Source organism: Cupressus sempervirens, chromosome 4 (assembly GCF_028749045.1).
Source record: "Cupressus sempervirens isolate cs-2001-9-10 chromosome 4, ASM2874904v1, whole genome shotgun sequence".
Taxonomy (NCBI): Eukaryota; Viridiplantae; Streptophyta; class Pinopsida; order Cupressales; family Cupressaceae; genus Cupressus; species Cupressus sempervirens.
The window spans coordinates 519,493,258-519,517,494 of NC_143121.1; the positions used below are offsets into that span (position 1 = coordinate 519,493,258).

Sequence of the window (24,237 nt, forward strand, 5' to 3'; positions counted from 1 at the left end):
TAAAAGTAAAATACTAAATGTTAAATTGCAATAAATTTACCTTAAGGATTTCTCCAGCGGGTTTCCAAAAACCATTCTCATCAAATATGCAATCCGCCACATCTAACCCTACAGTGGTCGTAGCATAGGAAGAGCAAATCCACTTCTGCCCAACAAACATGCTCCTCAATCCATCCCTTGATGTCAACAAGGACTGTAAGGTGATGAAATTTGAGGCAAACCTCGTGATACCTGGGCGAGCTAACTCCTTGCCTCATGTGTACTTCCTCATTGTGCTAAGGACAAATGAATGATTATAAATGAACTTGCATATGTTTTTTGCCCTTTCCACACATGACTTGACAAACTCAAGTTTGCCAATTTCCTCCAACATGAGGTCAATGCAGTGTGCCACACAAGGGGACCAAAATATGGTGGGGTGCCTCTCTATCAAAAGTTTACCTACAACAATTTTAAGTCAATTAGAAATTCAAATTTCAAAATTCAAATAAATTTATTTTCAAAACTTGAAAAGTTAAAAGTTTACCTGCAGCAACATAACTTGCTGCATTATCCGTCACCACCTAGATCACATTTTGTTCCTCGACCTTTGCTATGACTTCCTCAATAGCCTCACATAAGTATGTAACATTTTTTACATGTGCGGAAGCATCAATGGATTTGATGAACATGGTATATCTTACAAGTAACAAAACAACGAATTATAATATTAAATGGATCATCAACAAATTAGCATTCAACAAATCAAAATTTACAATTATGTATGTAGGAAAGTAGAATAATCAATCACCTCCACAGGATACAAGAAAATTGAGGAGTGTTCTATTCCTCTTATTTGTCCAACCATCAGTCATGATGGTGCAACCCTTTGCAATCCACTCCTTTCGGTTCTCCTCAAGGTCAACCCTCATGTCCTCTACCATCTCATCCAAGAGGTATTCGCTCAACTCAGCCTCAGCTGGGGCTTTAAACCCCAGACCATAAATAGCAACTGCATCTATCATATTCTGCCAATAAGGAGCCCTGTCACAAATAAAAATTTAGATGTCAAAGACTCAAATTATAAAACAAGTAGATATAATTAAAGTTTTACTTTTACTTTTAATTTTAACTTTAAAGAAAACAAAGAAAAAGGAATCAATTACCTGGCTGCAATAAATAGAATGTTGCAAAAGTACCAAAATTTGCATATCTCCTTTCTGGCAGCATCATGAATCTCCTTGTTCAAACCCATGCCCTCAAGCGTGGGTTGGGAACCAGGAGTAATGCCGGGCACAAAGTAACTATCCATTTTGTTTTTCCGCACTCTAGGCTGCAATAGGTTGGTGTGGGACTCTGTCTTAGTATGTGATTGACTAGCACTAGCACTAGCACGAGCAGAAGAACTAGGATAAAAAGGAGGTCTAGAAGAACCCTCTCCAACACAACCTACGAATGCGGAAGCTGATGCAGATGTAGATGTGGATGCGGCTGCGGATGCGGGAACATGGGAGCCAATACCCCTTAACCCTTCAACTTGCATTTTCCTATTTGCTTTGTCTTTTTGAATTTTTTCTAATGCCATTAAGCAAGTGCGTTTTGCCTTAGGAGTTTGGTGAGTGCAAACTGTAACATCGTGTCCAGGTATACCAGCAATGTGGAATTTCAATCTATAAATACCCTCGGAAGTTATTTTTTCTTTACAAAACATACATTTTGTTTGATATTTGGTTCTTCTAGGAAACTCTTCGTTATATTTCCAACATTCATTTCTTTTACCCATTGCGAATTTGCGAAAAATGAGAGCAAAGGCTGCTGCAATAAATTTTTTAATTTTAAATATCAAAGTTTGAAGCTAATAAAAACTACAAAACAACAAACCCTAGTTTGCAACTTAGTAAAAATAAAGAACATTCAAGATTTACACTAAAAATCTTGAGAACTATAGAAATTTAATAAAAAATGCATAATACACTAAAAATTTAACAAAAAATGCATAATACACTAACATGCAAGAAAAAATTGAGCACTTACCTCTTGCAAATGAGTTGAGGAGTGTTGATATTGGCTCCTTAATCCTCCCAATGCAATTGATGGGCTCCCCAAATGGCCTGCTGATCTCTTTGGTGCTCTTCCTTCTTGCCGGTTAGAAACCTATGGCTTTTCTTTTCTCTTCTTCTCTCTCACTTTTCCTCTTTTCTACTCATGCTTAACAAATAGAAGGCCCTTTAGGGTTATAACAAAGAGAATAGGTAAAAAAGAAAGTAAAAAAAACAAGTTATTTTAAAAAAATTTCCAACTCCATACTTTACATGCCACGGCCGATTTCCTGGCGATTTTTTGAGCCGATTCATGCGATTCATCCAGGAAAAATCAGCTATGGCGATTTCCGATTCAAAAAAAATCGCCTAGGGTGAATCTGATCGGTGAATTGCCAATTCACGTGATTCTTTTTACTATGGTTCAGATTTGTTTTGCCGATAGACTGCACATTCCTGCACGTACTGCAATACATCTTCTTTAAGTCCCACGAAAACCTCTCGGTGATCTATCTATAGGTTTTGGGAAATCCCCGGTGCTCGGCCAAGGGTGAGGAATGTATTTCCTTCAGGATTTTCTGCTTTAGTTTGGATTCAAGCACTCAATATATCCGATCCTTATAGTAAATGATGTCATCCACCACCTTGTATCGGTCATCCTGAGTGTTGTTGTCCATTAGCTTACATGCAAATGTGTTTTTAGAGTATTCCACTAATAAGTGTGCATTTCAGTCAGTTGAATCTGAGACAGTAAGCAGATAGCGGGTTTTCTTGACAAAGCATCTGCAACCACATTGTTCTTTCCCTTCACATAGTCAATGTCGAAATCAAAAGCCTGAATCTTAATTACCCATTTTTGTTGCCTCTCACTCAGATCTCATTGCTCCAGAAAATATCGCAAACTATTATGATCGGTACGGACGACAAACTTAGTACTCACTAGATACTATCGGAACTTGGTCAGTGCATGTACGATAGCCAACATTTCTTTGTCATAGATGGAATATAGACGCTCTGCTTGTGTAAGCTTCCGACTCTAATAGGCTATAGGGTGTCTATCTTGCATCAATACTACGCCAATGCCGTCTTCGGATGCATCACACTCCAACATGAATGGTTGAGTGAAGTCAGCTAAGGCGAGAACTGGGCAAGTGCTCATTGCTTTTTTTAACTTATCAAAAGTGTGTTACAATTTTTTAATCCAATGGAAGGAGCCTTTCTTAGTCAGATCTGTTAATGGTGCATTTAGATGAGAGGATCTTGTAACAAAGCTTCAATAATAACTGCACAATCCAAAGAACCCTTGTAACTCAGAGAGCAATTTTGGTGGGGGCCAATCAAGGATTGCTTGAATCTTCTCCTGGTGGACTTGCACTCCATATTTACTGAAAACATGCCCTATGTTCAATATTTTTGTCATCCCGAATTAACACTTGGATTCCTTGGTGAGCAAAGACTAAGCCTCCATGATCCCTAGGACTTCATCCAAATGTCTCAGGTGTTCTTCCCAAGTTTTGCGTAAATGAGGATATCATAAAAAATAACCAACAAGTATTGATGCAATTGTTTGTTGAAGATGCTATTCGTGAAAGACTAGAAAGTAGTTGGTGCATTCGTTAATTTGAACGACATGACCAAGAACTCGTAATGCTCGTTGTGACAACGAAAAGCCATCTTCTCCACATCTTCTTCCCTCATGCGGATTTAATGGTATCCGGAACAAAGATATATTTTAGAAAAATAAACTACACCATGCAACTCATCCAACAATTCATCGATCCTGGGAATAGGGCATTTGTTTTTTATTGTTTTCTTATTCAACACATGGTAGTCCACATACATGCGCATCATTCTGTCCTTTCTAACCAATACTATTGATGACATAAAAGGGCTAGAGCTGGGGTGTATCCATCCTTTCTTGAGCAGTTCTTGAATCGTCTTCTTGATCTCATCTTTGAATTTTTTTGGATGTCAGTATGGAGTGGTGATAATTGGCTTCGCTTTTGTTTCTAGTTCGACGGTATGCTCAAAACCTTGACGAGGAGGTACATGTGATGGAATGTCAGAAAAAACTTGCTCATACTTATCCAAAATGGTTTGAAGTTTATTATCTGGATAGTAGGCTTGTTGACCCTTGATTGGCTTTGTAGACACGAAGCACTATGCGACCCACACAATGTCATCATGTCGGAAAATAGCTTCCATTTTTTGTATAGATACTTCCTTCGGACCTTCATTCATCCCTCTTAGGACCACCTTTTCTCCATCGAAAACAAAAGTGAAATCCATCCGCTTGAAACTTTGTGTGTACTCATCCAGAGATTCCATCCACTGTATGCCTAAAATGACTTCCATATCTACTAGGTCTACTATAAAGGAGTCTTCTATTATTGCGTGGTTACCCATGGTGATGCTTAACTGGGGAACAAGGTGTGTGCATGGTAACATTGACCCTCTGACAACTTTGACTTAGAACCTTGTGTGACCTTTTGTGGGCAATCTCCTTTGCTTCACGAGTGACGAGTTTATGAAATTCAAGGTAGCTCCATTGTCCAACATTACAATCACCCTTTGACCTTGGAGAGTTCCTCGTACCTTAGAAACCGTATATCTTGGGCTGCCAGCAAGGGCGATGGTTCCTCCGCGTTTCACTAATGTTGCTACTCTCTCCGTATAGTTGAGACCGATGTCTTCAGGGTCCTCATGTTGGTATTCATCTTCAGTAGAAGAGTCCTCTTGTTCATCATCCGACATGACCTCAATGTAATGTACCTTCCCCTTTTCAAGGCATCTATGTTCTGGCTCCCACAGTTCTTTGCAACTAAAACATAATTTCTTCCTTTATAGATCTTGCTTGGTGGCTTCATCCATTAGGCGCTTTCTTAGCGGAGGTCAGCTTTCTTTTGGTGCTGATGTAGGCTTGGAGTGAAAGTTGCTTCGAACGGAGGAAGATGACACTTCCCAAAGGGTGGCTAGATTCAACCCTTTAACCCATCCCTTTAATGGTTCCATCAATCCGTCCATGAACAGTACTACTCGATGCCATTCCGAAATATTAGTGACCACTATAGAAAGTTTCTGGAATTCAGTGATGTATTGATCCATCGATCGTGTCTGCCTCAACTATGCCAACTCCTTGAATTTGAGTTTCTTGATCTTGTTTATCAAACCTCTCTATTAATCTTTCAGTAAATTCCGCATACATACTGATCTGGTCATGTCTGAGTGTGGTTCTACTATGTTGCTACCATTTGTGCGCTATTCCTTCTAAATGGAGAGCGACAAACTTAATTGCTTCTTCTTCTAATATCAGATTGAGCTAGAAGTAAGTGTTTGATTTCATTACCCAGGCTTCTGCACTCATAGAGCCCAATCCATCAAATCACTATAGGTTTACTTTACTCAACTTCCTTTTGAGATCATTATTATAATATCCTATATTTCCAGATCCAGAATAATGCATTCTTTATTCTGCGTAATCTTTATATGAAATTTCTCCTTCCAAATTGGCATTCCTCCAATCTTCTCTCAGTTGTTCTTGTATTTCTGTGAAATTTGGTTCCCTTTCTCATTGCGGCACCTCTGTTCGTGGAGGGGAAGTCGGCATGGAAGGTTGAGAGGTGCTGGATGAGGGTTTGCCTTACCTGACACAGAGTCCGTGCTGTGACCATTTTGTTCTCTAGATATCTTATTGTCTGCTAGTTTCCTGAGAGTTTCTTCCATAAGTCGCTGAGTATCATTGATTTGAGCCTTATTCCTCGAAAGATCCCTTAGTAGCGCCATGAATTTGGTAGGAGTGGGTTCTTGATCTGCCATTCTATCAACTGAATGGGATCTCCTTTTTTGGCTATAAACTTTCATTGACTGTCCATAGGCTGGGAAGATTAGTGGAGACGTGAATCCTCTGTATGCCCAAATTCGTCTCAAAGGGCATCAAATTGGTGGCCATGTACGGCCTGGAGAGTGTTTGAGCTATATGGTGATTGCTGAAGGGGGCTGTATGGTTGAACTGGGAGGCTGTATGGTTGAAACTGGGAGGCTGTACGGTTGATACTGAGGGCTGTACGGTTGGGATTGGGAAGGCCATAGGGGGTGATTGGAAGGTCGTACGGTATGGAGAAGATGGCGTACAGTGTTGGAAGTGAGGCGGATGGTGGGGAGTAAGAAACTGTACAATGACAGAGGGGGTGCAGTGCAGTGTTGTTCTTGATTCGCTATGGCTAAGTCGTCCAAAATGGAATTGACAACTCAAGGAAATTGTACAAAGAGACACCAAAGTATATTGAGATAAACACAGATAGATGGATATATTCTAGACTAAAATGGTGTTCCGGATTTGCCAGATCCGAAGCAAAGTAATACATCGATTGAATAGGGTGAGGGTTGAATCCCATCGAAAACGAAGAAGCCAAGTAGGGAAGATCTTTCACTTCCGAAATAGCAAACAATACTGAACTCCAACAGGAATTTGCAATACAAAGTAATAATCCAAATCACATACCAACTACTACCTACATGTTGTGCTCAAATACCCTTCAGAGGAATTTCCCGAGGATTTACAAATATAGCCGATAGCCACACCTATGGAACAATAAAATAAAAATGGGTTCGAGATATACTAAATCAATTGGTCCATAAACAAATGTTTGATTAATTATTTATTTTATGACGGGAGCATTACACAAGGATCCACTGGAGACGGTTAAGCACATGTCACAAATCCATCGGTCTATGCTAAATTGTACCTTCACCTAGAGGGACGGAGGCAACTAATCTCCCAACAATCCCCCCTCAACATGACCTGAGGGATTTGAATCTGTAACCTAGCGCTCTGATACCACTTGTTGGAATCACTGTTGCCATTACACCAAAAGCTTGAGCTATCAATGAACGCCACAACGGCTAGAGACAAGGATCCATGGGAGGTGGTTAAGCACATGTCGTAAATCCATCGGTCTATGCTGAACGGTACCTTCACCTAGAGGGGATAGATTCACCAACCTCCCAACAATCCTATCTTCTCATACTTCATTATTACCAAACTAGGAGTAACTACCCAAATTTGTTTAACTACACGAGCCACAAGTCAAGCTCAAATGGATTACATCCTCCAAGAGCAGGAAAATGTATTACAAATATAGGTCAAGACCCAAATCATATAGATCTCCCTCAATTCAATGAAATAGGAATTGAGATCCAAGAGAAATGTTGGCCAAGGATTCAAGAACCTTGAGATTTGCGCCATTGAGCCTTACCAATGAAGTTGGAAGATTGGTAAACTTACATTGGCCATGAAACATTTAGAATTGATAGGTCCTGCCAAGAATCCATCAGATATCTCTCAAGAAGAATTAGATTAGGGTGCGATCCTAGACAATGGTCCAACATGACTTCAAGAACACACTGCAAGGTTCACAATAGCAATAAAATTCAAGTATAGGCTAGTTGAGGAAAACATAGAGACTTTACAAACAGGAAACTGAAAGCAAACATGTTTTTGGTTAATGCAAGATTGCCAAGAACCTAAGATGCTCCTGCATCAGCTATCCACTAACTCAAATTGATAGTGTGAAAGATGGCAAAGAGATCAAGTGGGTCAAACAAATTTACTTGGAGGTTGAAGAGATTTGATTGTCTATGACTAATCATTATAATTCATAATGTTAAGTTTTCAGATTTTAGGGCAGAGAATGGTGAATAATTACTTGCACATTATGTTTTGATGTGTTCATTATTCATCACCCAACACATAATATATATATGAGATGAAGAGGTGTGTCTTCCAAAGGCATGACACTTCAAATGGGGCCAATTAAGCTTTCCCACTTAATTGAATTATCATATAATAAAATAATATATTTCATATTATTAGTATTATATTGCAATTAAATATGTAGCCACTCTTGGCTTACATTTGCATATTTAATTATTTATTGTTGATCTTTTCCATAAAGGCCACAAACATTAACACTCCCTCTTGGACTTGAGAGGAAGATCAACCAATAAGTCTCAAGTCTATAAAAGACCTCAACTTCTCTATCTTCATAATTGGTAGAGGTACCAAAAACATAACTTTAATAGATCTCAAATCTATTTGTAATGTCCCCATTTTAGCAGTTGACCAAGTGTGTGTGCGTTAGCCTTGTTCTACATGGTCCCGAGGGCTGATGAAGGGTTTAATGGGATCCTGGAGTGTTTTGGCCTAGTCATTTCCAGTTTGGGCCAAAACGAAGTTGATTTACTCAGTTTCAGGCATACTTACTATTTTTAGTAAGTCGACAGGACACAGTGCAGGTCAATTTCGGTGATTGGATTTGATACTCCTCGGTGAGAGCTTTCCGATGAGCTATCACTCGCATTATTCGGAGTCCGATTGCTAATACATTTTAATGCCTGAAGTTTTATTAAAGTAACGTCTAATTTAATTGTAAATTATTAAAGTGTTACTTTGATATTTATTTTATGGGGATGTGTACCCAAGGGAGACATAAGGGGTATTTTAATATATGTTTTATATACTACACATCTTTTATCCCACATTGCCCATATGAGTTGAGCGGACCCTTGGAAATAGAATAAAAGGAAGCATTTGTGGCTTCATTAGCCAGGCTGAATATGAGAAGAAATTGGTGTGTGAGTTGCAGCTCCGTTCTTGGCATTTGAGGATGTCTATCCTCTCTTGTAACATTCTAGACATCATTCCTTTGGGGTTTGGCCTTTGGAATTCTTTTTTATTGGCTTCATTATCAGGCAATTTAGTTGCATTTCCAGCTATAGGCAGATTTGGTATTTTGCTCATATCTTCTTCACTACTTTTCCAACGCTTATGCCGCTTTGAGGGAATGATATTACGAAGGTAGTGGACTGATTGAAGGACAAAGCACTGTAGCAGTAAGTTCGAAAGCATGGGCTGGAGTATTATGTCAATACTGCTGAAGTAATTAGTGAGTTGATAAATCTGCCATGTATTTGGTTTTATGAATTCTGAAAATAACATTTTATTAGCAGCAGTTCATTTCCACTTTGCATATTATTGTAGTTTCTTTCTTGTTTATGTTGTATGATACCAATTCCTTGCACAAAACACAACAAACAAATAAACGTTTGATTTTCGGAGTTATAAGGGGTTTAAAACATTAAACGGAGAAATAAGAGGTTGAATGCAAACTATTTGACGAAATTCCTTTCAGCAAATTGGTTTAGTTTTTTGGGACATCCAGGGGTGTCCATTACAGTGGTATCAGAGCTATAAGTCCTGCCATCCCGTGGAGGTCTTATAGGGAATTTGGAACAGTCGGATAGAGGGAAAAGTGTTTGACGAAATGTCAAAACACTAAAATCAGAAATAAATAAAAAAAAACACAGGCTAAGCATTTATGTTTGAGCATGCGACAGGGGCCTTATAATTTCCGCGATACCAAAGCAAGACAAAATAGGATTTCAGACTTGCAAAGCAAACAGTCTAGTACATCCGTGCAGGGGGACATTGAATCCAGCCATACAGACACAGAGGAGATATTCTTTGATCAGGACAACAATATTGGTGATCGAGATGACAGGAATACAGGATTAGGCGAAGGCGGGAATGCCGGTCTAGATCAGGGGGACGTAATGTTCAGACAATTACTGGATACATTAGAGTAGGGGCAGCGTATGCAGCAGGAGCAGAATAGGCGAATGGACATGATGTTGCAGCTCATGGCTAGACAGATGGGTGTCAATATTAATCCAGGTGATGCCAACAACAGAAACAATAACAATGAGGGAAACAATAACAATGGGGGAAACAATAACCATGGAGGCCAAGGCAACAACAATGGTCCTGAGAATAACATTAATGGTAATAATGGACACGGCAACAATGGGAATGAGGCTGATAACTTTAGACACGTTGCATGCCCAGCGCGGACTGCGAGCTTGAGACCTCTTCTACCCACCTTCCCACCCAGAGATCCGGTTCAACCAGTAAACGAACCACAGATTACTGAGTTACAGGATCAGTTCAGGAGGGACTGGGAGGCTAGTGGACCAGAGTTTCAGGCGGATATTTCCCTCAGAGATTATATGGACTTGAGGATGAGACACATGCCTAGAGCAGGAGGGAGGAATCAAAACTTTGAGCTGAGAAAGAAAGTTGGAAAACTTTCCTTACCTTATTATGATGCTTCAGGGAAGATGACTGCACGAGCTTGGGTGCAGAAGGTAGATACATACTTGCAACTAAATCCTATGCCTGAGGAGGAGGCTATCAAGTATGCGGCTATGCACTTGGATGGCATTGCACATGAATGGTGGCATCATGGCATGGTGACTTTGGGGCATAATCAGATCACATCCTATGAGGAATTTAGCGAAATATTGATTGAGAGATTTGACACTAGGGATCCCGAGTTACATTTCAAGGAACTAGCACAGTTAAAACAGTCAGGTTCTGTGGATGCTTACATTGCCGAGTTTCAGCACTTGTCTGTACTTGTTATTGATATCTTTCCTAGGAGATTGGTGGTGTTATTTTGTGATGGTCTTGCTGATCCATTACGAGGTTGGGTGAAGGGACAAGATCCACTCACCTTAGCCGAAGCAACTAAAAAGGCACGAGATTTAGCCCCTTCGGTATACAAAGGAAAAAACCATTCAACAGATTCTTCCTACCGCAAGGACAAAGACAAAAAACTGTTCCAGAAAGAGTATAGCAAACCCAAAGAACGATCAAAAGGACTAGACAATGAAACCTTGAATGAACTTCGAAAGAAGAAGCTGTGCTTCCATTGTAGAGAGCCTTGGGACTTATCTCATAAATGTTCTCTCAAGGCTAAGGCAAATCAAATGGATTATTTTTCAGCAGAAGATTCAGAGTCAGAGGGGGAGGATTAGCACTCCGATTCAGATGAGGGTAACACTATAGAGGAGAGCAGCATTCCTAAGGATGATAGATCGTTGGCACGCTTGACAGGGGCCCAAAAGGCAATCACATTTGAGGTCAAGGGTACTATCCAGGGGTAGAAAGTGACATCTCTTATTGACACTGGGGCTACACATAACTTCATAGATGCACAGTTGGTAGCCAGGAGAGGGTTACAGACAGAGGAGCATGATGGGTTTAGAGTCATGGTGGCTAACGATGATAAATTATTATGCACTCGGAAGATATCTAATCTTCACATCAGGTTTGGAGATGGCTACAAGTTGAAGGATGAGTTCTATATTGTGGACATGGGAGATTATGATGTCATCCTCGGCATGACATGGATGGCTTCACTAGTGGAGTTCACACTCAACCTAGCGAAATTGGAGATGAGATTCCAGCATGGGGGCAGAACTGTGGTACTTAGAGGTCTTTCAGATGGAGGTTGCAGAGTAGTGTCCTTGAGGAGAATGCAGAGACTTTTTCGTCATGATGACATAGAGTGGGCGGCAAAGTGCTACATTATGCCAACTTCACAAGAGCCACAAGAAAAGAGTCATCCACCAGATATCCAGAAGATACTTGATAGACACGCTAAAGTATTTAGCGATATTCCTCATGGGGTTCCTCCTGACAGAGGGATGGAACATGTTATTGAGCTCGAGGAGGGAGCCAAACCAGTTATGATTACTCCTTATCGTCATCCTAAGAAACACAAGGATGAGATAGAGAAGGCGATTAAGGATTTGTTGGAGATGGGGCATATCAGGCCCAGTAAGAGCCCCTTTGCTTCAGCAGTAGTATTGGTAAAGAAGAAGGATGGGACGATGCGCATGTGCATCGATTACAGGGCACTGAATAAGAAAACAATTTAAAACAGGTATCCCATTCCTAGGATTGATGAGCTGATTGATGAGTTGCATGGGGCATGCTTCTTCACCAAAATTGATTTGCGATCCAGATACCATCAGATCAGGATGAGAGCAAAGGACATTGAGAAAACAGCCTTCCGATGTCACTATGGCCACTTTGAGTTCATGGTTATGCCATTTGGTCTAACCAATGCACCCGCTACATTTCAAAGTTGTATGAACCAGGTATTCAGGAAACAGCTGAGGAGATTTGTCTTGATCTTCTTTGATGACATCTTGGTCTTCAGTAAGACCTGGGAGGAGCAATTACATCATCTGGAGGAGGTGTTATCTATTCTGGAGAGAGAATCATTGTACGCCAAGGAATCTAAATGTGAGTTTGGCATGATTGAGCTCCTTTACCTTGGGCATATCATTAGTGCAGATGGCGTTTGGGTTGATCCTGAAAAGATTAGAGCTATTGTAGAGTGGCCTACTCCCACAAACCTTACACAGTTTAAGGGATTCTTTAGTTTATGTGGTTCTTATAGGAGGTTTGTTAAAGGATTATCACAGATTGCTACACCCTTGACAAATCTTACCAGGAAAGGAGCCTTCGTGTGGATAGGGGCAGCACAGAGGTGTTTTGAGCATTTCAAGCAGGTAATGTCTTCATGTCCAGTTCTAGCTCTACCGGATTTCACGAAGCCTTTTGAGCTTCATTGTGATGCATCAGGTGATGGGATTGGAGCAGTATTGATGTAGGAGAAGCATCCCATTGCATTCGAGAGTAGGAAGCTCCGGGGAGTTGAGAAGAGTTATTCTGTCTATGACCGGGAGATGTTGGCCATAATGCATGCATTGGCCAAATTTCGATCATATTTGGTAGGTGGACGTTTTGTGATCAAGACTGATCACAACAATATTAAATAATTCATGAGCCAGCGTGATCTTAATGACCGGCAACCAAAATGGGTGACTAAATTGCAGGCTTATGACTTTGACATAGAGTTTGTCAAAGGTAAGAAAAATGTGGTGGCTGATGCCTTATCTCGGAGACCTCACTTATGTGCTCTAGCAGAGATTTCAGGAGATTGGAGAGATCGGATTATAGCAGAGTATGTCGGAGATGCTTGGGCTTCTGGATTGATTTTAGGTACCATACAGGATGATCACTATGAGGTGATAGATGGATTGATCAGAGTTCAGGACAAGGTTTATTTGATTCCGTCATCACATTTGAGAGAGGCGATACTGAAGGCATTTCATGATGCACCCACAGCTGGACATTCGGGGGTCTTCAAGACCTATAGGCAGATCCGAGAGCGGTTTTCATGGAAAGGGCTCAAGGATGATGTTCAGAGGTATGTCAGGGAGTGTGTGGTTTGTCAACAGAATAAGGGAGAGCACACATTTCCTGCAGGTTTATTACAACCCTTGCCCATTCCTGATAGGAAATGGGAAAGTATTTCGATGGACTTCATCACTGGTTTATCACGAGTGCAGGGAAGAGATTGCATCTATGTGGTGGTGGACCGCTTGATGAAGTTTGCTCACTTCTTTGCTATTCCGTCCACTTACATAGCAGCACAGGTGGCAGATCTTTTCTTTAGAGAGATATTCAGGTTACATGGGCTGCCCAGATTCATTGTCAGCGACCAAGATAGTAAGTTTATGAGTGTTTTTTGGCAAGAGTTATTTAGGTTGTGTGGTACAGATCTTACACCTAGCACTAGTTATCATCCACAAACAGATGGGCAAACAGAGATTGTGAATAAATGGGTGGAAGGATATTTAAGGAACTATGTAACTGCATAACAAAAGGCTTGGATCAGATGGTTGCATATGGGAGAGTATTGTTATAACACCACTTATCATATGTCCATCAAGATGACTCCTTTCATGGCACTCTATGGTTATGAAGCACCTAGCTTCATGGATTTAGTTTTGGGGGACAGTAGAGTGCCCAAAGCCAAAAACTTATTGCAGGATAGTTAGGACATCTTGAAAGTGCTCAAAGAGAATATACAATAGGCCCAAAATCAACAGAAATTGTATGCTAATCAGCACTGAATAGAGCGTAGCTTCGAGGTAGGGGATATGGTTTACTTAAGGCTACAACCATATAGACAGTCATCGCTCAAGAAGAGCGGAGCTGAAAAGTTGAAACCTAGATTTTATGGTCCCTACAGGGTGATTCGCAAAGTGGGCAAAGTCGCCTATGAGCTTGAGCTTCTAGAGGGCAATCGAGTGCACAATGTGTTTCATGTGTCTAGGCTTAAGAAAGCCATTGGTCAGAATGTAGTGCCTTCTGCAGATTTACCCCCTTTGGATGAGGAGGGGAAGCTTGTGTTAGTACCCAAGGCTATTCTGGACACCAGAGAGAGGAAGCTTAGAAACAGGATAGTGAAGGAGTATTTGGTCAGATGGAGAGACTTGCAAGAGGAAGATTCTACATGGGAGAGTGAGCAGGTTTTTCAGCAGGCTGGATTGAGATTGCTTGAGGACAAGCAATTTTAAGGGGGGTGGACTGTAATGTCCCCATTTTAGCAGTTGACCAAGTGTGTGTGCGTTAGCCTTGTTCTACATGGTCCTGAGGGCTAACGAAGGGTTTAATGGGATCCTGGAGTGTTTTGGCCTAGTCATTTCCAGTTTGGGCCAAAACGAAGTTGATTTACGCAGTTTCAGGCATACTTACTATTTTTAGTAAGTCGACAGGACACAGTGCAGGTCAATTTTGGTGATTGGATTTGATACTCCTCGGTGAGAGCTTTCCGATGAGCTATCACTCGCATTATTCGGAGTCCGATTGCTAATACATTTTAATGCCTGAAGTTTTATTAAAGTAACGTCTAATTTAATTATAAAATATTAAAGTCTATCCTCTCTTGTAACATTCTAGACGTCATTCTCTTGGGGTTTGGCCTTTGGAATTCTTTGTTATTGGCTTCATTATCAGGCAATTTAGTTGCATTTCCAGCTATAGGCAGATTTGGTATTTTGCTCATATCTTCTTCACTACTTTTCCGACGCTTATGCCACTTTGAGGGAATGATATTATGAAGGTAGTGGACTGATTGAAGGACAAAGCACTGTAGCAGCAAGTTCGAAAGCATGGGCTGGAGTATTATGTCAATACTGCTGAAGTAATTAGTGAGTTGATAAATCTGCCATGTATTTGGTTTTATGAATTCTGAAAATAACATTTTATTAGCAGCAGTTCATTTCCACTTTGCATATTATTGTAGTTTCTTTCTTGTTTATGTTGTATGATACCAATTCCATGCACAAAACACAACAAACAAATAAACGTTTGATTTTCGGAGTTATAAGGGGTTTAAAACATTAAACGGAGAAATAAGAGGTTGACTGCAAACTATTTGACGAAATTCCTTTCAGCAAATTGGTTTAGTTTTTTGGGACATCTAGGGGTGTCCATTACACTATTATATATCCCATACATCATTTCATGATGTAAAACTCAGACAGATCTCAAAAGATCTCAAAGTCATCATCATATACTCTTAAGTATTAGTCTCTTGAGTCTAATTGACTCAACCAATATCAAATCCATGATGTCAAAAGCATTGGCCGAATATCAAGTCCATAATATTCACTAAATGCTTTGAGTAATGGCTTCCTGACATCAAGTCCATGATGTCACCATGTACTCAATCTGTGGATCTTCGATCCATGAGTCACAAGGACTCAATTGACATCAAATCCATGATGTCACCCGTATTGGTATCCGAACATTAAGTCCACCAAGTACTAAATGCGACATCACATCCATGATGTCACTCGTACTGGTATTTGGACATTAAGTCCACCAAGTACTAAATCCAACATCAAATCCATGATGTGACCTACACTAGAATTCGAATATCAAATACATGATATTCACCAAGTGCTCCGAGTACTAGTATTTGGACATTAAGTCCACCAAGTACTCAATCCTTGAGTTGAGAAGACTCAAACCATGAGAATTTTCTGTTTATGTCACTTAGTCCAGATTTATCTTAGAATTAATGGTTTATACAACCAGTTTTAATTCTTTAACTCATACTTTGCAATGAATATAATGTAATATCCCTATTGACATTCAACCTTAAATAGAAAAATATTCTGCTATGTTTAGAGTGCAACTGGAAATGTTCGAATGCTCATGGAAATGATTTCCTTTGACATTTGGTGGCTTCCTTTGTGCACCTCAGAAGTTTTTCAGTGTTCACTTTCAGTAGTGAATTCCCTCTCAATCAATATGATCGATACTGTCACAAGTTGACTAAACCATCTACTCCCTTTGAAGCCAAGTTTATCAAACTTCTTGACCCATTTGAAGATAACAGACTCCCTCTAAATTTGAATTATATATGTGTTCATCCTAAAAGTATGTCAAAGATAGATTATGAATAGTTCATAAAGCTAAACTATCTCGAATGCAAATACAAATGATAGAAGCATACAAGATTTATTTAAAATTCATATGGATAATAAAACATGAGATACTTATCTTTTATGAATTTCAAAGTATTTCTTTTCGTAAGGTGAGCCCATATAATATCACACATGAATCAACTTTTATATGATTGTTGAATCTGCAATGGATGTGCCCCACATTCTCTGATACCATGTTAAGTTTTCCGATTTTAGGGCAGAGAATGGTGAATAATTACTTGCACATTATGTTTTGGTGTGTTCATTGTTCACCACCCAACATGTATAATATATATAGGAGATGAAGAGGTGCGTCTTCCAAAAGACATGACACTTCAAATGGGGCCAATTAAGCCTTCCCACTTAATTGAATTATCATATAATAAAATAATATATTTCATATTGTTATTATTATATTGCAATTAAATATGTGTCCACTATTGGCTTACATTTGCATATTTAATTAGTTATTGTTGATCTTTGCCGTAAAGGCCACAAACATTAACACACAAGGCCTCTTTAGAACCTCCAACTTGGAGGTGTTGAAGGTAATTTAAATTCTATTTTAATACATATTTTGTTTCTAATTGTTGATGTGTAACATATCTACTTTTAATATTTGATCGATTTTCTTTTTACACCATGTTAGGTTGCTGAAATTTAGTTTACATCACAATTGACTGTTGTAAAATGACTTGTAAAGGTGTTGTATGTTTTAACGTCCCCTTTTGGAAATTGCCCTAATTTTTGCCCTAACATCACAAATTCCATTAAAATAAGGATTAGAAGATGGTTAGAGATATAACCTTAACCATAAAAATACCTTTAAGAAGGTAAACCAACTCAAATACTAAATACAGATCAAGAAATAAAGAATACTTTCCTCTTAGACCCAATGGTCACTTGCATAAACAGTAGGATTGGTACCTGTCATACTATCTGGAATGCTTTTGCGAACCCTTCTGCACTCTTGCAGCTATTTCCATCCTAGCATCTATGATAGGTTCCTCAATCTTCATCTCCTTAGAAACTTCTCAATGACTTCCTCCAAGAACTAATAACAGCCTCCTTATATGTGATGTATACCAAATGTATTCTATAATCTCATATTCCCTCAAATAGATAAATATAATGCACATGTATTAATATCACAGTTCTTGTCTTATTGCAGTAAATAATACTTCAGATACATCTGTTTCCTGTTGACAATATTGACTGTCCACTAGCCACAGTCATCAGACATGTATAGTAGAACAAGAACAGTAAATAGACTTCTCAATCTACACTTATTCAGTCTTCCAAACAGAGCTTCTCTCCTGCTTTTTAGGATGATACATTTTATCTGCTATATTTCGAGCTGAACTCCTATCCTTTAGTTTATGCAATCAAGCTTGCATAGATGAATGGCTTTGGGGGGGATTCTAATAGAGATCAATAGATAAAGAGGAACAATTGACGATGATTGTTCTTATTCCATGCTATTTGTCTGGATAAAGATTCAATGCGATGGTATAGAATTCGTTGGATTTCCCCACAAGTGATTGTAATAACACAGTTGTAAATTTCACTGAAGCTTTTATTCGATGTATATACCTCATATAGCCTTTCCAACTGTATTGAGTTTTGTTGATTGTACATATAACAGATTGGAATACAACCACCGCTGATGCTGTACGTGCTCCCTGCTGATATACATTTTCCTACACTGCTTGCATACATTCCTTACTTGTTGATACTTAGTCAATGTTCCCCCTTTGATTCATCGCCCATATCCTCCATTGGACTCCCTGATGGTCTTGTCTTTAGTGGAAGGAGACAACCTGATAGTAGTACGAACTTGAAATCCACAGGATTGCTTATTCAGAATAATGCCATATTGCTGACTGTTTGATTCTGATTGCTTACTAGATTTATAAAGATTGGCGACTGGATGAGAATCACAGGGGATGCGCTGAAAGCTCATTACAGAATACAATAACCTTGGTCCATGATGTGATCTGAAAGTCTTGGTTTACGCTGCTCCTATATTGCTGAGATGAAACACAGACCACCACTGTAATGAGTCTGTAGTCCCCTTTCCTTGGTTGCTGGCGCTGAATATACCACAGTTGGATGCAACCATGAAGATGGGGGGTATAGATTCCATTGTACTCTGTAAGCGATTATCTCCAAAAGTTATTTTTTTGCCCGAACAAATTGATTGCCTTTGTATCCAACAAGGATTATGAGTTTCATTATGAGAGATGTGTCCTTATATTAAAGTCTTCTTCCAGTTGTATTGTTTCAAGACTATTATGATTAACAATTTATCCATACGATATGCTGTCTGAAATGCATTTTTCTTATTTAATGTTTGGTTGTTTAGTTTTATCAGATCTGTTAATTTTGCAATTATATTATATTATAATTTTTTATTATTGTCACTCATTTATCTATTATTATAATATTATTGTTATTGTATATTATATTTTAAAATAATAATTTATTATATTTATAGTAGATTATTATTTTATTTGTTCATTTGTTATTATGATTATTATGGGTTGGAGTTAGGTTTTCTAATAGGGGGACATGACATCTGCATTGAGCGCTACGGTCATTAATACTCTATAGGGTCTACAGAGGTAATCAAGTACAAAGAGAGTCCAAAAAGTCAAAAGTGAAACATCGATCCTTGCTGGTAAGTGGTGGGCACTTGTGGAATAAGTTTTGAATTTTATTGAGGCCATCATTAGCATGATTATGTATGCTGATATAAATTTTTTGTGCTTGGGAAATGATTATGATATTGAATGGTTGAAAAACTAAGGGCCATAATAGAAGCCAATTAGCATGAGTCCACATAAGCATTTTTCGAAAAAGTGAAAATGACCATTGAACAAGATGACTATACCCTTGAATCTACTAGATTTTTCTTTGTTCCCAAAATTCTATAGCAAATTGATACTTTCCCTATTGAGGATGGTGGCACCACATTCAGATGAAGGGATTGCTATAGGCTACAAGCTTGCATTTAGAAGAATATTCCTAGATGTACATGTAAAAATTGTAGCCTTGAGTGTATTTGACCATTTTATATCTTTAAGGCATTGTGATGTTTGTGCTCTTTGAGAGAAGTATAAAAAGCATGCCCATGATTGGTGATACATACATGACCAAGGCTTTATTCACTTGCATCCTCTTGCAATAAAATTTCTCTCAAGTATGCATCTTTTTATGTTTTAACATTCTCTTTTTTCATTCGTTGCTATATATCATAATTTATATAAGTTATGATTTATGGTTTATAATTTTAAATTTTGTATGCAAAGTAGGTTGTGAGTTTTTCTTTTGTTGAGCATAATTGGAGTACATACTTCTTTGTCCACTTCGTTAAATGCAATCAATTGGGTGCAAAAAAGCTAAGGATTTGGTCTTTGTGCACTCCAACTTGTATTTCTTTCTCACAATACACCTAATTCCAATGAGGATGTGACAGAGAAATGGGATCTATTTGTTGAGTGTGCTAACTTAGAAGCTATAGTTGCATAAGGTGCTGAAGTTTCTATAGACGAGGCGACTTCTGCACATGACATGGTTGGTGGAGTATTGCTCTAGTTGATTGTGGTTCAAATGAAATTGAACAAAATGTTGATGTTGATGAAGAGCACTATGAAGATTATTAAATGTTGATTGTAATTTTCAGTATGTATTAACAAATGACAAATTATTGGATTATGAATTTATGAGTATTGTCAGTTTTGTAAATTATGAGGTATTTAAATACTTTATCTATTGGCAATTATGAGGATTTTATTGTTTTTAATATATATATATATATATATATATATATATATATATATATATATATATATATATATATATATATATATATATATATATATAGATAGATAGATAGATAGATAGATAGATAGATAGATAGATAGATAGATAGATAGATAGACTGACTTGACCAAAGGAAAAAGGATGCTATGCCATCATACCTAGACCCCACACCTCCAATAGGACCAATGACTTAGACCAAAAATCAAGTTTGAACATAAATAGGTGTATTGGAGACTCTAGGCATCTGCCTATGTCACAAATGTCAAAAGGCAAGTTCAAAACATTCACAAGTTGCTCGTAAGTGATCAAGTGCATGCTTAGACTATTGGATGGAAGAGAAGTTAAATGTCAAAACATGAAAAAATGTTATCCAGTAACGAAGTGTATGTCATTGAAAGCAATCTTCATGGTAAACACACTTCAAAAGTGCTCATGAAGCTCTAATCACAGATTTGGCATAAGGTTATAAAGAATTTAGAAATCAAACTCCAAATTTTTTTTCCTTCAGTTTTCATTCAAGGCATTTCAAGGTCATTGGGTTGGGGTTGTTATCAAGTAGAGGATAAATTGTTAGGTTTCATTTCTATTAAGAACTAGTGTTTCATGTATCTTTTGAAAATCTCCCATACTTGAACAAGGAAATTGCATCAGACTTGTTGCAAAGAATCCTCTATCAAATTAATTCTTTTATTCCATGCTACTTTTAGGTACAACTACCTTTAGCTGTTATTCTAACTATTGTGAAATGGCAATGTAGAAAATTTATCAAGGAACATTCTATTTCATCCTTTTAGAACAGTGTACTTTTAAGGCAATTATGTATGCAAATCTTGCCTTATGCCCAAACTATTGATAGCATGGGACATTCAGATTTTTATTTATCTTGAAAAAATTATATGCCAAAAACTTGTAAACACTTGTAAATAAGTACTGATGTCTTGTGCCCTTTGTTTGAGCATCAAAAAGATTGGCATTTGTTTTAAATATGTATGTATTGCATACTTAAAGCCAAGTACTTAAAGAGTGCTTGGATTATAACGTTGATTAGTTGAGAATTATATGTACTTGAGAATTATATATACTTCCCAGTAGATTTTTCAAATCATAAAATGTCTATACATTCTATTTCATGTATTTAGCTGCCAACTATTTGTGTAGGAATCATACAAATTTTATCATTACTTTTTTTGTTGTAAAATTTGAGCTTTTGTATTATATTGTTGAAAGATTGAATTTGTTACATTGACAGGGTAAATAAAATTGATTTTGAAGAGCATCTTATAAACCTGGCAAAGCGTGACCATAAACGACCTGAATTTAAAGGTGTTTAAAAATGCCCATCATTCTTCCTTATTGAATATTGCATCTTGCTTGCAAGGAGTTGTAACAAGAATAATTTTTTTAAAAATATACTTGTGTATTTTGAATATCTAAATTTCCTACTCTTCCAATGGTAATTGTTTGTAGTTTGTGCATTTTAAAGCATCTTGTGATACTGTCAATGATAATGAAAGTGATTGTGCCAGTTAAGAGTGGCCATGGGCAGTTCGATAGGTAGATCATTATTTTTAATTGGTTGATATCTCTCAATTGCACTCGTATTGCTTGATATTAATTAGTATTGTATAGTGATGGATGCACAGAAACTTATTGGAGTTTGCTTAAAATAATGGATTTTGCTGAGTAGGTCTTAAGTAGAGTCAACTCTGATAGCACAAATAAAATCTTTGCAGAGACCAAGCTTAGGGTCTTGTGATAGTCTTCTTGGAATTGGCTAGATAGACATGTTCAAAGCACTATCACAATTAAAAATATGATGGTTTCAATGAATTTCTGAACATCAGCTTGAAATTTGAACCATGCGAGAGGTAGGGCTCAATATGGGAGCAATAATTGCATTTATAGGTTTTGGAATCCTTGATGTCTCTTAGCATATAATATAATCCATTCCATTTCAGTCTCTATTTATTTAATGTATTTTAAAATCATTTGATCTTATACAATCCACTGATATGTAAAGGTGATAACAGAAAAATCATAGTTTCTCTTTATATATAAGAATTGATGGAGCTTAAATGTGACAGAGATACAGGCAAATATAGGAGATGAACTGGCAAAATGTAGAGGGAAAATCTTGTTATTCTACTTTTCATTCAGTGAGAAAAATGTAATTGGTGAATACATGAATGGGAGACATGACCAACTAAATTGCCAACTAATCTTAAATAACAAGGTCAACTGCAAACTTTGACCCTTATTACAAATATTATAATCACAATGTTGTCTTATAATACTGTGCATTTATTTCCCATACCGATGCATATATAAGTATGACTTATTGATAACTGTTGTACCCATACGTCCAAGGGGTTTAGCTTGGTGGAAGCAATGCATTCTCATTGTGGAGACCCTGGTTCAAATTCCAAGAGGGACATCTTTGTGGAATTCTAAGATGCGACTCTTGGTCTCCATTTGTTGTATTTGTCTCATTCTAAAAGGTGGATTCTAAGCCGTGACTCTTTGTCTTTCAATTGTTGTTTCTAGTGCGGTTGCTCGTAAAGAGCTCGAATAAACTTGTAAGTCTCATGTTGTTGTTCTAATGAGCACAATTTGTAAACTATCTTCAATATAAAACTGTTGTACCCATACAAATTTTTTCATATGATGCCAAAGTATTGAGCTGAACTATTTCACTTTTGTCAATTTGAGAGTCTTATTTATTCTGTTGTTCTTGCCATTTCTTTTGTGTCATTGCATGGATCATGGAAAGAAGCTTTGGAGGTCACCATCAGTCCCATGGCACACAAAAGTGAAGAATTGCCACACCAAATGACTGCACGCTAACAGAGGATTTTGTTTTTCCATGGATATCCACTGAGCCTTGGAGTCAAAGGTGCACCTTTGTGAATGAAACAACATTTCATAGCTGAGTCTGAAATTGATTTGTTAGGTTTGCACCTAATAAGGAGAATTAGGTTGACTTGTCATGAGGATTGATTCCTATTGACAAGTGCACACCTATAAGAGGAGGACCAGATTTTATCTTTCGTAGGGTGCACACTTGACAAAGGAATGCACTGTTAGATGTGCACTTGACAAGGGAAAAAGAATAGTCCATGCAGTTTCAAAATCACATATATAGCTACGCACATGTATGAACGAAATATATTTTTACAATTAGATTCACAAATTACAACCTGAGGTGCACACGTCAATAAGAATTATTTTCAAAATCAGTAAACTTCACTAACACATGCCAATGCAGCAGTGTGAGTCAGAGAATGAGAGTCGTTTGTTCAAGTGCACACCCAAGTGAAGAGGTTCTACTTTCTAACCCAAAATATAGATTTCCATGGACATGCATGCACCCCAATAAGGAAGTTCAAATCAAAAAAATAATCAAAAGCAAGTTTTATTGGTATAGTGCGTGTAGGAATGAGGAACGAGGTGGATCAAGTTTATAAAATCAAAGGAGAATTCACACACCTTAGGTGCATGCTTGATAGGAGTTAGATTTAAACAGAAATCAGAGTCTGAATTACATGTAAAGATGTGCTTTGGTGTGTAGAAAAATTAATATCAAGAACTCCATGATGAGTACATGTTTGTGCTTAGGAATTAAGGTCAAGTATTTTAGCCATAGTGAGCTGCACACCTTTATGAAGAGCTTTTGTCTCAATGAGTTCATAGCACATGTTTTCATTTTGAGAAAGGGATTCTGAAGTTAAAAGGTCAAGTCTGAATTGCTTTGTACATAGCTGCCCCTTATTGAATCAAGGTTAAAGTTTGATCCTTTAGATTACCAAGGTGCACCTGTACAAAGAGATGTCATTCAGATGTAAGGGAGAAGCACAATGTATAGGCCCATCTGTATCATAACGAAGTCATTGACTGTTTCAATAAAGATAGAGTTTTCCTTTTTGGGACACACTTATGCGTCAAGGCCAATAGACCAAGTTTGGAAAGATTGAAAAACATTTAGTAATAGGCATCAAAGAGGCTGATTAACATTGCTTGTTAAGGGTCCATCTATTAATAGGGAAGGGTGTCCATTTATACTGTTGTAATTTTCAAATGCACGCAGATCTGTTAATAAGAGAGGTGTCTATATTCAGAGCAGAGTCTGTTAATAGCAGTTCTAGACAAGGAATTAGCTGTGATGATTATAGAGCATTTTGCCACATAATTAACAGGAAATTTG

At 37.9% G+C, this 24,237-nt stretch overlaps 2 protein-coding genes across 2 annotated transcripts in view; one reads left to right on the forward strand and one right to left on the reverse strand.

Annotated features, from left to right (window-relative positions):
• Positions 1 to 24,237, forward strand: part of GSTT1 (glutathione S-transferase THETA 1) — a 223,639-nt gene that overhangs the window by 35,155 nt on the left and 164,247 nt on the right. Inside the window, exon 2 of the mRNA XM_089825757.1 lies at positions 21,286 to 21,359. Coding sequence (XP_089681883.1) covers positions 21,286 to 21,359 — 74 coding nt within the window. The remainder of the gene's footprint in view (positions 1 to 21,285; positions 21,360 to 24,237) is intronic.
• Positions 783 to 1,326, reverse strand: LOC149562219 (uncharacterized). Its single transcript, XM_089824176.1, has 2 exons — positions 1,146 to 1,326; positions 783 to 1,023 (listed from the first exon to the last, which is right to left on the reverse strand). Exons 1-2 carry the CDS (start codon positions 1,289 to 1,291, stop codon positions 783 to 785), a joined length of 387 nt encoding a protein of 128 aa, XP_089680302.1. The 5' UTR covers positions 1,292 to 1,326.